Below are 14,519 nucleotides of genomic sequence, written 5' to 3' on the forward strand. Positions count from 1 at the left end.
GCTGGGACACCCGGTGGCGCCGGGGACACCCCATCACCTGTGGGACTGGTCTGTCATGGTGCACAGAGCACCATGTGCTGGGGTGGGAAACGCACGTGGGGAGCTGGGGGGATCTGTCCCAGATTTTGGGAAGACATCCCGGGAAAGCAATGCTCAGACCCGGAGCTGGGGTGAGCTGGGGCTGGCAGGAGCTGAAAATGTCTCAAAGATGGAGTTACGGCTGCAAAAAAAGAACCACGTCCTCCTGCCAGGCGGAGCACGGGCACCTCCAGGTTGTGCCCTCACCCCACTGCCTGCTCCCCCACCTCCCTGCCCCTCCACCTCTCTCGATTTGGATCCTGGGGCCTTGGAGAAGCAATTTAGCTGATCGTGGAGCCTACCCTCCCCGAATTTTCCACCCCGTGGGAGAGCCAGCAGCCGCTGTGACGGTGCAGAAGCTCCTACATGATGTTCCAATCCATCACCGGCCCCGCATCTGGCCACCGCAGTGAGAAGGACAAACGGCATCCGTCCTGACTCGGCAGGGGAATGCGAAGGCAGCTTGGAGCCCTGCCTGCGAGCATGAGCTGAATCAAGCTTCAAGGGCAGAGGGTGGCCAGAAATTCTTGGTCCTTCCCTTTCCTGGCTGGGAGAGGCTTTGGGGAAAGGGTCACAGCCCGTCGGGTGATGAGCACTAGGTTTGGTGGTGGTCCGTGGCTTTTCTTATTGAAAGCAGCAGCCATGGCAGCCCCACTGGCCCTTAAGGCATCCCAAATCGGCAGAATGGCCTCAAGGAGGGTCCAGGCTGCTGAAGGCGTGCTTGGCTGCGGGTTTCTTTTGAGGGCCGTGGGCTGCAGGATGGGAGGTCGTGGTCTGGGAGCTGCCGGGGGGAGGTCATGGTCAACACAAGTGACAAAGCAGGGGCTCGGGTGCAGAAGGCTTTGCAGGTTGGCGGTGGCCACCCCAGAATCATTCCTGGTGAGAGCCATCTCCCAGCAAACAGCCCCGCTGCCCAACCCTTCCTTTTTTATCCGCTGGGTTTGAATCCCCGCTCCCGTGACGCCGAGCACGCTGCCTCTGCCCGTAATTAAAGGCCCTGCAATCACCCGTCCCCAGTCCCGTGGCTGTTCATTACAGAAGAGCTTAGCGCAAAACTAATTCCCCGACTCAAAAGCGTCCTTAGATAAGGGGGAGATGCTTCAATCTTGGGACTTTGGCATTTATCCTTCCCATCCCAGGCTGGCTTTGTGCTTGTCCACTCCTGGAGGCCACCAAGAGGGACTGCAGGGGGGCAGAGGGGGCAGCTTCGTTCTTCTCCTCCTTGCCTGGCCCCAGGAAGGGCAGGGGGGGACCCGGGGACCCCTCCTCACCTCCCCGTGCGGATGAGCAGCACCCTGAGGTCTCGAGCACTTCCCTGAAGCACCCAAACCACGAGGCTGTGACGTGCTTGGCGGTGGCCTGGGGCAGACCTGAGGGACCTGGGGAAGGGTCCTGGGTGCCCCAAAAACCTCATCAAGGAGTGGAGTCAGCTCCCAGGGAGCCCCAGGGACATGGGCATCAGACCCCCATCTCCCCAAAATGTCCCTGCTTGTGTCACGCCTGCGCTAGGTGATGCTCCGGAGGAAAGGTGTTTGAAGGGTTGAGCTTTTTTTTTCCAAATACGGGCTCGATTATTAATTATTATTAATGACTGTAATGTAGGTTTATCCGTGAATAGCATCGCTCAGGCTCAGCAGGAACCCTTCTGGCTGCGCCCACGGCTAAGCTGGTATTGTCCCAGTTACTGTCACATGAGGCCATTTGTTTTCCACTCGGGTCCCCCCCGGGGAGGACATCCCTGGAGCAGAGCCCAGTCCCTCCACGGCCACTCTGGTGCCACCCCCAGACCCCAAATGCCCCCATGCAGATGGAAAGTCCCCCCCTGAGCCTGGTGCCTCGGGTGTCGGGGAGGGAGGAGGGGAATTTCTTCGGGGCCAGGCTGCTCCCAGCCCTGCTGAGCACCGGGGGTGACCTGGGGGCTTCTGGCACAGAGGGGCTGGCAGCACCCCACGCGTCCCTGGCAGCATCCCTGTCCCGTGGGACATAAAGCCAGCGGGCCCTTTGGGGATGGGGACAGCAAGGGGCAGGTGGCACCGGGCTGGTGGCGGTGGCACGGGGAGCCCCCTCGGTGCTGTGACTCGCGTGGGGAGCGCCCCCCAGCCCCCCCTCCACGCAGCCGGGGGCTGGGACCTCCTGGTGCTGGGGGCGGTGGTGGCGGGGACACGGGGACATCGCCTTGGGGGGGCAGGACCGGGGGCTGAGCGCACCCAGCGCGTCCCGGCACCGCCACCTGGCGGCTCCGGCCGAGGGGACGGGGGGGGACCAAGGGGACGGTGGGGGCGGAGGGGACAGCGGGGACAGGGGCAGGGCACGGGTGGGCTTTCTGCTGCCCGCCGGGATCCCGCTGGCAGCTCCTGGGGGCCCCGAGGGGCTCGGGCAAGCTCCGGCTGCGGGCAGGGGCCGAGCCCCGCAGCGCTGCCCGCAGGCTCCCGGCGCCCTCCTCCTCCTCAAGGACACCGAGGGCACGGCGGGTGCCTGGCCCTGGTCCTGCTGCAGGCCTCCCTACCTTCTGCTCTGCCTGAATTTGGGGCCTGGAAGCGGGCCGGTGCAGCCAGGTCGGTCCCAAGCCCTGAATTACGGATGCCGGGAGCGGAGCCGCAGCTCCCGGAGGGCATCGGCATCTGCTGGTGCCCCGGCTCTGCCGAGCCCCTCACACCTCGCCCCCAGCCCTTTGAGGAGCTCCTGCTCAGGTCACAGCCCTTTTTGCAATAAATTTCGTCTTGAAAATTGAATTTCACCCCCCAGCCCTGCTGGCACGCCCACGACTCCCAGCTCTCTGCACCTGGGCGCTGTTTCTGTCCCACTGAAGCTGGGAGGCAGGGGGAGAAGAGGAAGATGGGCATGGCTCCTGCGGGACGGATTAACCAGCCTGGAGACTGAATCCTCCTCCGTGCCTGGAGCAGGGAGAGCAGGGAAAAGTGTGCTGGAGCTGGGGGCTGTGCTGGGGCTGGGACGCCTGATGGACCTGTGGGACCCGGTGGCTGGGAGCAGCAGTTGCCGACCCCGTGTCTTCCATTGGCAGCTCGTGGCAGGGGCACATCTCACTGCACAGGAGACACCCCACAGTTAAAAATCACAGGGTGTCATTAATTTCCCTCCTGAAGCCATACACCAGGAAACCCCAGGCCCTCCCTGGCAGCATCAGCTGCTCCAGAGACAAGACGTGGGTGGGACCTGACTTGGAGCTTCCAATGTGTCCCAATTCATGGCAAATAAACTCAAAATACCTCCTAGTTAGGGTGTCTGCAGAGGAAAAGCTCCTGGTTCAGAGCCGTGTCTGAGGACCTGAACCCTTCCCCATGAGCTGCATTACCCTGGCCCCTGGGGTGAGCACCACGATTTAAAAAGGATTTTAAGTTACCTGACCGTGTTCAGAGGAGGGCAACAAAGCTGGCTGGAGGGCATGTCCTGGGAGGAGAGGCTGAGGGCACTGTGTGGGTCTGGTTTGGGGAACTGGAGGTTGAGGGGTGCCCTCATTGCTCCCTACAGAGGGGAAGCAGCGAGGGGGGGTGCTCACCTTCCCCGGGGGATGCTCAGACCAGACGTCGGTGTGGTGGTTTTACTGCGGTAGGCAGCTGAACGCCACCGCTACTGCTCTCTCACTGCCCCTCCTCAGAAGAGGAGGGGAAGAAGAAAAGGAAAGAAACAACTCACGGGTTGAGATAAGGACAATTTAATTAAAGGAAAAATAATTATCAAGGGAAAAATATTATTAATTAAATAATTTAACTAAAGGGAAAGGAAAATGGAAAAGGGAAAAAAAAAGGAAAGAAAAACAAAGACCATGTGGAAGCACAGAGGAAAGAAATTTCTCCACTTCCTACCAATGACTGATGCTTGACCACATCCTTGAAGCAGGGCCTCAAGGCACGTAGCCGTTGTTCGGGAGGACAGATGTTTTCACAATGAGAGCCCACCCCTCCCCTCCGCTTCCTTTTTCCACCTCTTATTGCTGAGTGTGACACCACATGGGATGGAATATCCCTTCGGTGGGTTTGGGGCAGCTGCCCTGGTGACTTTCTTTCCTCCCCTCTTGCCCACCCCCAGCCTGCTGGCCCTGGGAGGCTGGAGGGCGTCCTGATGCGGTGCCAGCACTGCTCAGCAGCAGGCACAGCACCGGTGTGATACCAGGGCTGTTCCAGCTACGTGCAGAGCACAGCGCTGCGTGGGCTGCTGCAGGGAAAGGTGACTCCATCCCAGCCAGACCCAGCACAGTTAGGGGAAACTTTCCCGGCTGTCAGACACGGGAACAGGCCTCCTAGAGAGGGGGCTGTGCCTCAGCTTCAGCAGTAGGCTGGCAGTGGGACTTGATGATCGCTGTAGATCCTTTCCAGCCAGAACTATTCTATTCTATTCTATTCTATTCTATTCTATTCTATTCTATTCTATTCTATTCTATTCTATTCTATTCTATTCTATTCTATTCTATTCTATTCTATTCTATTCTATTCTATTCTATTCTATTCTATTCTATTCTATTCTATTCTATTCTATTCTATTCTATTCTATTCTATTCTATTCTATTCTATTCTATTCTATTCTATTCTATTCTATTCTATTCTATTCTATTCTACTCTACTCTACTCTACTCTACTCTATTCTACTCTACTCTACCCTACTCTACCCTACTCTACCCTACCCTACCCTACCCTATTCTATTCTGTTTTGTTCTGTTCTGTTCCATTCCATTCCATTCCATTCCATCCCATTCCATTCCATTCCATCCCATTCCATTCCATTCCATCCCACCCCATCCCACCCCACCCCACCCCACCCCACCCCCTCTAACACCTCCCTTCCCACCTCCACACTCCCACTCCCCACCCCGATTCCCATCCCACCCCCGGGGCTGGGACACCCTCCGGCAGCCCCATCTCCCCCACCCCTTACCCTCCGGCTCCCCCCCCCCCCCCCCCAGCACCCCCCACCCTACTGACCCGGGTTCCTCACCCCTCGCCGTGCCGGGGGGACCCTCCCGTGCCCCCCCCCCAACCCCGTACCCGGAGCCCCGGCCCGGGCCCGCCCCGCCGCTGCCCCCGCCCCGCAGACTCGGGCCCGCCCCGGGGAGGCGCCGCGCCGGGCTCGGGGAGCCGGGGGCGCACGATGGGGGCCTGCCTGGGGGTCTGCTCCCTGCTGAGCTGCGTGAGTGCCGGGGCAGCGGGGGGAACCGGAGCCGAACCGGTTCCGAGCCGCAGCGTGCACCGGGTTCGGCTCCGGGACGGGACCGGAGGGGGCCCTGGGGAGCGCTGGGGGCACCCGGGGGAGAGGGGGGGGGTTTGGGGGCACCCGGGGGCTGCGCCCCGGTGCAGTGCTGGGGGGGGACAGGGGGCAGCGGGGGCCGCTGCAGCCCGGGGGGGGCACAGGAGGCACGGGGCGGGGGAGGGGAAGCGGGGGGGTGCGGCCCGGTGGAGCCGGGGGGGCGCACGGGACCCCCAGGGGAATGCGCGGGACCCCCCAGAGGGTGCCCCCCTGTGTACCCGGGGGAAGCAGGGGACCCCTGGGGGTTGTAGGGGATCCTTGGAGGGTTGTAGGGGATCCCTGGGGGGCTATAGGGACACCCGCGGGATGCCCCCCTCTGTACCAGGAAAACGCAGGGGCCCCCTTCGGGGTTTGCAGGGGACCCCCGGAGGTGCCCCCCTCTGTCCCCGGGGGAAGCAGGGGACACCCATGGCAGGGGGGCTCGCTGCACCCAGGGGTGTCCAAGGGAGCCCCGTGGGGTTCGTCCCAGGGAGATGCGGAGCTCCTGAATCTCATGCTCAGGGGGATCCCATAGCATCAGGGCACCCCCCGGGGGTGTACCCCATGCACCTGGGGGGGCTGTGGGGAGCTGGGGCACTCTTACAGCGCTGAGGGAAAACGGGGTCCTGCCTCAGTGCCCAGCTCCAGGGAGGGCTTGGGGTATCCTGGGCTCCCAGGGCATCCCAGAAGGGGGGCTCACACCCTGCCCCGATACACCCCGGGGTGGGAAGCAGGGGCTGACACCCCCCTGAGCCATCCCCAGCATCCTGCCTGTGAACGAGGGGCTGGGAGGGGGGGCTCTGTGCGGGTGCCGTGCCCGGTGCTGTGCCCGGTGACGCAGGTGGGTGCTGCCGGTGCCGTGCCCGGTGACGCGCGCCCGGCGCTGCCTTCCTGGGCACGGGCTGGGGCAGGTCCCCGAAACCTCCCCGCCTGGCTGGGAACGGGGACGGGGACGGGAACGGGGCTGCTTTCGCAACTCGGCCTCAAAGTTCTGAGGGTTTCACTTGGCCCCGTTGGCGGTATCGGAAAAGCCAGGAGTTACTCCGGGGCAGGGCTGTGGAGGGTGTTGACATAATTCTGGATATTTCCCACCCCCCAGAAAACGTTTTGGCCCAGGGTAGAGTCACTTGTAGGTTCTGTGTAGGGTCAGGCCCCTGCATTTCGCCTGGCTGTGGGGGCGATGCTGGGACCTGGTGCCCAGGGGTTCCCACCTCCCCGGCCTGCGCTGACCTCGTTGCCTTTGGTACTGATTAATCTGCCAGCTCATTAGATGATGACTGGCTGCTTGGCGTTGCTTTTGGTTGACTCAGTCTCTGCATCCGCAGGGGTGTGGGGGCGAGGGCAGCCTGCAGGAGGGGGTGGCGCTGGGTTGCTGTTGGGTTCGGGCTGTGTGAGCGGTGCCCGTTCTGCACCCCCAGCCGCCGTTCTGGCGGCGAGCTGCGTTTTGTGAGGATGTCGATAGCGAAACCGGAGGGATTAATCTTTAATCTGTGGCAGCTGAAACCTGACGCCTCCTCATCGGTCCACCACGTCTGTGGGCCGCTTCCCTTCGCTGGCTTTTTCTGTCCTGCTGGATCCACCTCCGTACTCGGGGGCATCCTGGAAAGCCCACTGGGGAGGTGCGACTGGGCGCTTCCAGTGCTGTGTTCCTACAGGAGGCTTCTCTTGCCTTTAATCCACTTGCTTGCTCAAGAAAAACAAAGGGAAAGGCCGAAATCAAGAGCTGCCTCTTCCTTTGTAAAGGTGCTTGGGAAGGGCAGTTTGTAGGCACGGTCCTCTGTGACGAAGGGCCTCCTGGTGACGTGGGACTCTCAGGTTACAGCCCTACCCCGTTATGCTGGGAGGTGCCTCCCCGTGCTTGCAGGAGGCCATAAAACCTGAAATGAGGCCACGGAGCTTGTCCTGAAAGAGCCTACCCTGAAGTCCAGCTGTGGTTGGACCTGATGATCTTAGAAGTCTTTTCCAAGTTCAATCGCTCAATGATTATGGAAAGCTCCAGGGGGATGTGGGCTCCCCAAAACCTCGTAGCTTCAGCACAGTGACGTGCCTATCCCAGGGAAAATGGGATGCATGAGGTCGTGCCTCCTGCAGGGTTTTGCAGATGCTCGAGCGTGGGGTGCCGTGCAGGAGCATTCCCACGTGTGAGCGTATCTCCCGGCCGTGCCCAGCCCGTGCCTCTCTCCCTTTTGTCTGACTCTAACCAAGCCCTTGTTGCTTCATTTCTCTTTTAAGCAGAAAGCTGTGGGACTGGGGATGAGGTTCTGCACAGGCTGTGGGTTGTGCTGTGATGCCTTTGCACATCTTGCCGTGCGTGCCGTGGTCACCCTGCGACCGCAAAGCCTGAACAGCCTCAACGGTGGGAAGTGACGGCAGCAGGGGGCTGAACCCCCAAATTCAGCCACCAAATGACAAACCGCATGATTTTTCAGGCTGTTTTCAGTGGCCATTTTCTTTCTTTTTTTTTTTTTTTAATTTATTTTTTCAATTTGAAGGTTACATACGGTAAAACTGACACATTTTAAATGCATCCTTGTGCAAATGGAGCGCTTAATGAGCCTGCAAGGAAGTAATCTCGAATTGAAGGCTGCTTTTTCACGTTCTCAAGTCAAAAGCATGAAGTGATGTCCCTTGAGCAGCTCCGTCATGGTCCCCGAGGAAAGGTGGGCTCCTCTCGCCTGCTCAGCACAGCCTCTGGCTGGGCTGGATGCTGTATACGTCAGGGAGGAGCTGATTTTGCTCGAGCAGTGACGTGATGAGGTTTCCAAAATAATTTCAAAGCTTCCTCTAGTGATTTTGGGGTGTCAAAGTGAGCGCTGTGAACCTCCACGCTCCTGCATCTGAGGAGGAAGCTGCACCTTTGATGTCCTTGCACAGCCACCCGAAAAGCTGTGTTTCTTTTCTGCCATCTCTGTTTTTTCCCCCACTAATTTTCGGATGGAGGGATGTGTGCTTTAGTTGATATGGACAGATATTTAATTAACATTGATTGCTGGGCATAATTAAGGAAGTGTGTAGCCTTTTCTGGGTAATAATGAACACACAACGCACACCCCCCCGTTACGGGAGGGAGCTGAGCCCTTCCAGTGTCTGCAGGCCTGTGGCTGGCTGAGGCCCTTCAAGTGCAGGGCAGAAAAAGCTGCTCGAGGGGGAGAATAAAAGAGTCAAAAGCAAAATAAATCGATGAAGTTACTTGCAGATAGAGGGAAAGCAGTTTGGTGAGGACCAGCGAGTGGGATAGATATTTAACACGGGACCTTTTGCTCGTATGACCTATGAGTGGGTTAAAGGTTCAGAAATGTTTCTTGAAATGTTTCTTACGTTGTTTATTCACTCACTTTATGTCCTTCTGGGAAATGGGGGTTTTGGACGTGGCCCTGCAGATGGGTGGCACCCTGGAGGTGATGGAGGGCTGAAAGTTGTCCCTGTCCTGATCAGTCACATCCGGACCAGGACGTGGTGGCCAGGGCTGGCTGCTGGCCGTATCCTGCCCTCCTGCCCCCTAGCCAGCATCAAACCCGACTTCATGCAAAACCCCTCGGTTATTCTTCCTTTAAGGGCCATGATTGCTGCTCAGGGTGCTCCAAAACCTCGTAGGCATTAAATAAGCAGGTGAATATCCAGTGGGAACAACATTTCAAGGAGCGGCAGAGTCAAACTTGTCGAAGGCCAACTGCAGGGATGCAAACAGCATCTCCCGCATGCTTCTGTCACCATGGTTTGTGGGAGCTGGGGATTTGGGCCACCAGAAACCACCGTGGACTTCTGAGGATGTTGTGCCTCAGTTTTCCCACCTGTAAAATGGGTTTAGCTGCACGGCTTGCAGGGAGAGCTGGCTTCCCCACGATGCTGGTATGGGTTTTTTCCCCATCCCCTATTAGGTTGAAAAGGCAGCCTTAAATTATTTTGTGGACTGATTCGAAAGAGACGAGGCTGCAGCGGGGCAGGGCCTTTTTTCATTCAATGGCTGGAAAGAAAACAACAACAAAAAAACAACGAGGACGTGGATGTCCCCAGGACCATCTGCAGCAGTTTCCGAGCTGGGTGGTTTCTGCGGCGATCCCCTTCCCACGGCCCCCCGGCTCTCGTTGCAGGTGTCCTGCCTGTGCGGCCCCGCATCATGCCTGCTCTGCGGCTGCTGCCCCTCGGCCAGGAACTCCACCGTCTCCCGACTCCTCTTCACCTTCTTCCTCTTCCTCTGCACCCTCGTCTCCATCATCATGATCATCCCCGGCGTGGAGAAGGAGCTGCACAAGGTAACTCCTGCTGCCCTCGCGGAGGTTGCTGGACTTGATCAGGCTGGGGAAGGGGTTTAGCTTGGGATGGGTACGTGAGGCTGACTCAAAAAGTAATTTTTTTGGGGCGTGGTGTTGCTTCTGATGCTTTTTTCTAAGCATCTCACGAAGAGAGGGTGTCATTGACCCCGGCTTTCCACGGAGATAAATTCCTGCATTATCAGTTTTTCCCAGCTGTCTACCCAAAAGGTTTCCTACATCCCAGTTTGGGACCTTTTGGGAAATGCCAGTTTCACCCCAGCTTCCCAGTGCCCTGCAGGGTGGCTTTGGCTGGGTCACCCCACCAGTGTCCCCAGCTGTGCCACCCTCTTGCTGGCCGGCTGAGGGTGCGGGGTGCTCGGGGAGCAGCCGGGGCGCTCGCTCCTCATCTCCTCACCCCTGCAGCTCCCCGGCTTCTGCGAGGGCAGCGGCTCGGTGCTGGGGGTCCAAGTCCACGCTGACTGCAGCGGCTTCCTGGGCCACAAGGCCGTGTACCGCATGGGCTTCGCTGCCGCCTCCTTCTTCTTCCTCTTCGCCGTGATCATGGTGTGCGTGCGCAGCAGCAAGGACCCGCGAGCCGCCGTGCAGAACGGGTGAGCGAGCCCTCGCGCTTGGCTTGAAGCACGTTTGGGGAGAGTCCGTTTCATTTTTTTTCCCTTTTTGTCCCCGTTCTGTGCATGGGGAAGGTGGGGATAAAGCAGAAAGGCAGTTTGAGCTCGCTCTCAGGTTTTGGGTTGAATGCAACGCTTTTGGGGATTGTACACCCCAGTGCTGCATGTACCAGCAGGCGCAACGTGCTGGGAAATTCGGGATTTGCCCAGCACCACTCCCATCTGGGGGATGCCTGGCCCCTGGCTCCTGGACAAGGAGCCGAGCAGCCCCTGAGCATGTTTCCCTGGGGATGCTGGTTTGGGGGGGGGGGTCAGCAGAGCCCCTGCCCCGGCGTTTTGGGAGCCGCCGGGGGTTCGCTCCCAGCGGTGATGGTTCCCGTTCGCTGACTCTGCCTCCTCTCCCCTCCTGCAGCTTCTGGCTCTTGAAGTTCATGGTGCTGGTGGGGCTCACGGTGGGGGCCTTCTACATCCCTGACGGCTCCTTCACCTCAGGTGAGGGGCTGCAGGCGGGTGGTGGGGGGGCCACGGGGTCTGCACCATGCCAGGGGCACCATCCTGCCCTCCGCGTCCGTGTGTCCTGGCACTGGGTGCTGCCCCCATGCACCCAGCGCTGTCACGTTCCCACTCCTAACGTCTTCCTCTCTTCCTCCCGCCACCCAAGTCTGGTTCTACTTCGGCGTGGTCGGCTCCTTCCTCTTCATCCTCATCCAGCTCATCCTCCTCATCGACTTCGCCCACTCCTGGAGCCAGCTGTGGCTGCGCAACGCGGGCGAGGGCAGCGCCAAGGGCTGGTACGCAGGTCGGTGCGGCTGCGCGTTGCGCCCTGCTGCCCCAGGAACCTCATCCTGGGGCCGGGAGCTGCCCTGCAGCGACGGCCGGGGCTCTGCTCCAGCCCCCTTCCTTTTTTCCTTCCTCCCCCAGCCCTTTGCGCTGTCACCTTCATCTTCTACGCTGCCTCCATTGCGGCCATCGCGCTGCTCTATGTTTACTACACCAAGCCCCAGGGCTGCACGGAGGGCAAGGTCCTCATCAGCATCAACCTCATCCTCTGCGTCATCGTCTCGGCCATGTCCATACTGCCCAAAATCCAGGTGAGGCGGCGGGTGGAACCGGGAGGCCGGTGGCCCTGCCACCTCCCCCTGCGCCAGGATGAGCCCTGAGCGTCGCCGTTGTGTTTGCAGGATGCCCAGCCGCACTCGGGGCTGCTGCAGGCATCCCTCATCACCCTCTACACCATCTTCATCACCTGGTCCGCCCTGGCCAACGTCCCCAGTAAGCACAGGGCATCCTCAGGCTTGCTGCCTGCCGCTCGGGGGGGGGGGGGAGTGAGGCTGGGGACAGGCACTGACCCCCCTGTTTCCCCCCCCAGACCAGGACTGTAACCCCACGCTGCTGCTGCGGAACAGCACGGGCTCAGCAGAGGCTGCCCAGCCGCTGACAACGTGGTGGGACGCCCCGAGCATCGTGGGGCTGGTGATCTTCATCCTCTGCACCCTCTTCATCAGGTGAGGATGTGGCACGTGGCCCCTGGGACCTCACGGTCCCTCTGCTTGCCCAAAGGCACCGGGAGGATTTTAGGGGAGTCGATGCTGCAGCTTGTTCCAGGGTGCTGGCACCAAGTGCTGCCTGCGGAGCCATCCTGCTCCCCGGCACTGGGCACCCTGCGGGGTCCTGCTCAGGGTGTCAGGGGTTTTCTGCACGAGCCACATCCCTCAGACTGCTCTGCCACCCTAGGGACACCCCTGTGGGGTGTCCCCATGCCGGGGCACAGTCACCCTGATCTGTCCATCCGTCCGTCTGTCTGCAGCATCCGCTCCTCGGACCACGCGCAGGTCAACAAGATGATGCTGACGGAGGAGAGCGGGGCCGGGGCGAGCGCTGGGGATGCGGCGGCGGCAGAGAGCGGGGTGCACCGCGCCTACGACAACGAGCAGGACGGCGTCACCTACAGCTACAGCTTCTTCCACCTCTGCCTCCTCCTCGCCGCCCTCTACATCATGATGACGCTCACCAACTGGTACAGGTGGGCAGCACCCCCGGGGGCCGGGGGCATCCCCCTGTTCTGCTCCCCCCTTCTGTGGGGTCCTCCTCGTACTTGGGCTGGGCACGGCTGCTGAGGATGGGTCCACGTGTGAGCAAACTTCACAGGCATCCCAATCAGGGTTAATTATTTGGAGGTGGCTGAGCGCCCTATGGATGCGCTCTGGGTGTGAGTTCGCTGGGTACCCACTTGCAGCATCCCCCCTGTCCTTGCAGCATCCCCCCTGTCCTTGCAGCATCCCCGCTGCACCCTGGGGACATGGGGGGAGCAGGGAGCCAGCCCCGGGGTGTCCCAGGCTACAGCACCGGGGCTGCATCCCCCAGCACGTGGCTGGGGACCTCGGGGCTGGAGGGTGCCACTGTGCCGGCGCGGTGATGGGTGCCACTCTCTTGCCCTTTCAGGCCCGACGAGAGCCTGCGGGTGCTGAGCAGCCCCTGGACGGCCGTGTGGGTGAAGATCTGCTCCAGCTGGGCCGGGCTTCTGCTCTACGCCTGGACGCTGGTGGCTCCGCTGGTGCTGCCGGACCGGGACTTCAGCTGAGGCGGCCGCGGGCATCCCCCCCCCAACGCCAGGGGCAGCCCCAGCTCCGCCTCAGCCCCAGCCTTGAGTTTTGCACGTGGGTTGTGCCTTCTTGCAGGTTTTCAGTCTTAATTTAAAAGGGATAAAGTGCCAAGCAGGGACAGTCAGTGAGAGGGCTGGGACTTCCCTAAGGACGTCTGTACCGCTGTTACGCTGCCCGTGCTTGCCTCGTGCCTTCAGCGGTGCCTCCAGCCGCCCTCCTCTCAGCCTTTGGAGGGCTGGGTTTGCACGAGCTGCTCTCCTCCTCTCCTGGGACCGCGGTGCCTTCTGCAGGGGCTTTGGGGACTGACCGTGACAAGGAGATGGGACCCGGCCACCAGCCTCTGCTGCTTCCCCAGCCAGCCTGGAGGAAAGCCAAGCTGGGGGCTGCGTGTCGCCTGTGTCCCCCCCAGCCTTGGAGGGTCGGCTGACTCCCCCAGGGCTCTCCCTGCATCCTCAATAAAGTCTTGTTTGGAAAAAAGAAAAAGGCAGCTTTGTCCTTCTGGGGTCTTTTGTGGGGCCTTCTGGGGCACTTATGGTATGGACCCAGTGCTGGGCTGAGGGCACAGCGTGCGTGCAAGCAGGGGAGCAGCGTTTTGGGGCAGGGTGACTTGCGGCAGGGAGGCACAGCGAGCCCTAATCCCAGCACCCGACAGCGGGGGCACCCCGGGATGGGGTGGGTGTGCAGCATGGCGGGGGGCACGGTGGGGGTGCAGCCTGTGCTGTGCTTCTGCCTGCTGCACCCTTCATCCTACACCCTGCACCCCTCGGTCTGCACCCTGCACCCCGCATCCACCATCCTGCACCCCATATCCTTCATCCTGCACCCTGCGGGAGACCGGTGCTGGGGGGCACAAGCAGATCTGGGGTGCACAGCAGGAGGGGGTGCGCAGCACGGCGGGGACCCCCCCGTTCACGGGTGCACCCTGGGGGGGGCCGTGCCCGGCGGTGGGCGCACGCCGCACAGGGGGTCCCTGGGGACGGGGGCCCCTGGGGACGGGGGCCCCGGGGGGCCGCTCCCGGCTCCTTCCCTCCTCAGCCCCGGGGCCGGACCGGGCCGGGGGGGTTATGGGGGGAGCCGGGAAGGGCCGGGGGGGGCCGGGCCGTGCGGCTCAGGCGGGTCCCGGTGGCAGCCACGAGGTGGTGCTGGCGGCGCGTCGTGCACAGAGCATCGCCGTGCGCTGTGCGCCCTGCCCTGCCCGTGTCCTCCTGCATCGTGCGCGGAGTGTCCCGCATCATGTGCCCTGCGTGCTGTGCCCTGTCCTCTCCTGTCCTGCCTCCTGTGTCCTCAATCCCGTGCCCTTCACTGCGTATCCCGCACTGAGTGTCCTGTCCTGCGTGCTGTGTCCTGCGTGCCGTATCCTGTCCTGCATCGCGTGTCCCGCGCGGTGCGTTCTGCCCTGCGTGGTGTGTCCTGCCCTGTGAGCTTTGCCCTGCTCCTCACACCCTGCACCTCGCAACCTAAGGCCTGTGCCCTGCTCCTTGCATCCTGCGTGCTGCAACCTAAGTCCTGCGCGCTGCACCCTGCACCCTTCATTTTACATCCTGCATCATGCACCCAGTACTATCCATCTTACGCCTTCATTCATCCTGCAACTTGCACCCTGTACTCTACGTCCTATGTCCTTTAACCTGCATCATGTCTTGTGCATGCTGCACCCTGCATCCTGCACCCTGCACCCTTCAGTCTGCATCCTGCACCTTGCAGCCTGCACCCTGAAC

At 61.1% G+C, this 14,519-nt stretch overlaps 1 protein-coding gene across 2 annotated transcripts; it reads left to right on the forward strand.

Moving 5' to 3' along the window:
- The first annotated feature begins 5,098 nt into the window (after nt 1-5,098).
- On the forward strand, nt 5,099-13,284 carry SERINC2 (serine incorporator 2). Of its 2 annotated transcripts, none has more exons than XM_080566555.1 (10): nt 5,099-5,220; nt 9,408-9,569; nt 9,993-10,180; nt 10,611-10,690; nt 10,860-10,997; nt 11,120-11,289; nt 11,380-11,470; nt 11,568-11,703; nt 12,006-12,221; nt 12,641-13,284. In XM_080566555.1, exons 1-10 carry the CDS (start codon nt 5,182-5,184, stop codon nt 12,777-12,779), a joined length of 1,359 nt encoding a protein of 452 aa, XP_080422681.1. In that variant the 5' UTR covers nt 5,099-5,181; the 3' UTR covers nt 12,780-13,284. The 2 variants fall into 2 exon arrangements, with proteins under 2 accessions (XP_080422681.1, XP_080422682.1); XM_080566556.1 differs by lacking the exon at nt 5,099-5,220 and adding an exon at nt 7,824-7,976.
- Nucleotides 13,285-14,519: the final 1,235 nt, after the last annotated feature.

Source organism: Anser brachyrhynchus (assembly GCF_964034855.1).
Source record: "Anser brachyrhynchus genome assembly, chromosome: 24".
Taxonomy (NCBI): domain Eukaryota; kingdom Metazoa; phylum Chordata; class Aves; order Anseriformes; family Anatidae; genus Anser; species Anser brachyrhynchus.

What these genes read in the sequence shown, in the direction of transcription:
- SERINC2 (XM_080566555.1), top strand. Translation starts at nt 5,182, where the DNA reads ATGGGGGCCTGCCTGGGGGTCTGCTCCCTGCTGAGCTGC. An exon ending in CGCCCTGGCCAACGTCCCCA is followed by an intron (nt 11,471 to 11,567) that starts GTAAGCACAGGG and finishes TTCCCCCCCCAG; the next exon opens with ACCAGGACTGTAACCCCACG. An exon ending in CTCTGCACCCTCTTCATCAG is followed by an intron (nt 11,704 to 12,005) that starts GTGAGGATGTGG and finishes GTCTGTCTGCAG; the next exon opens with CATCCGCTCCTCGGACCACG.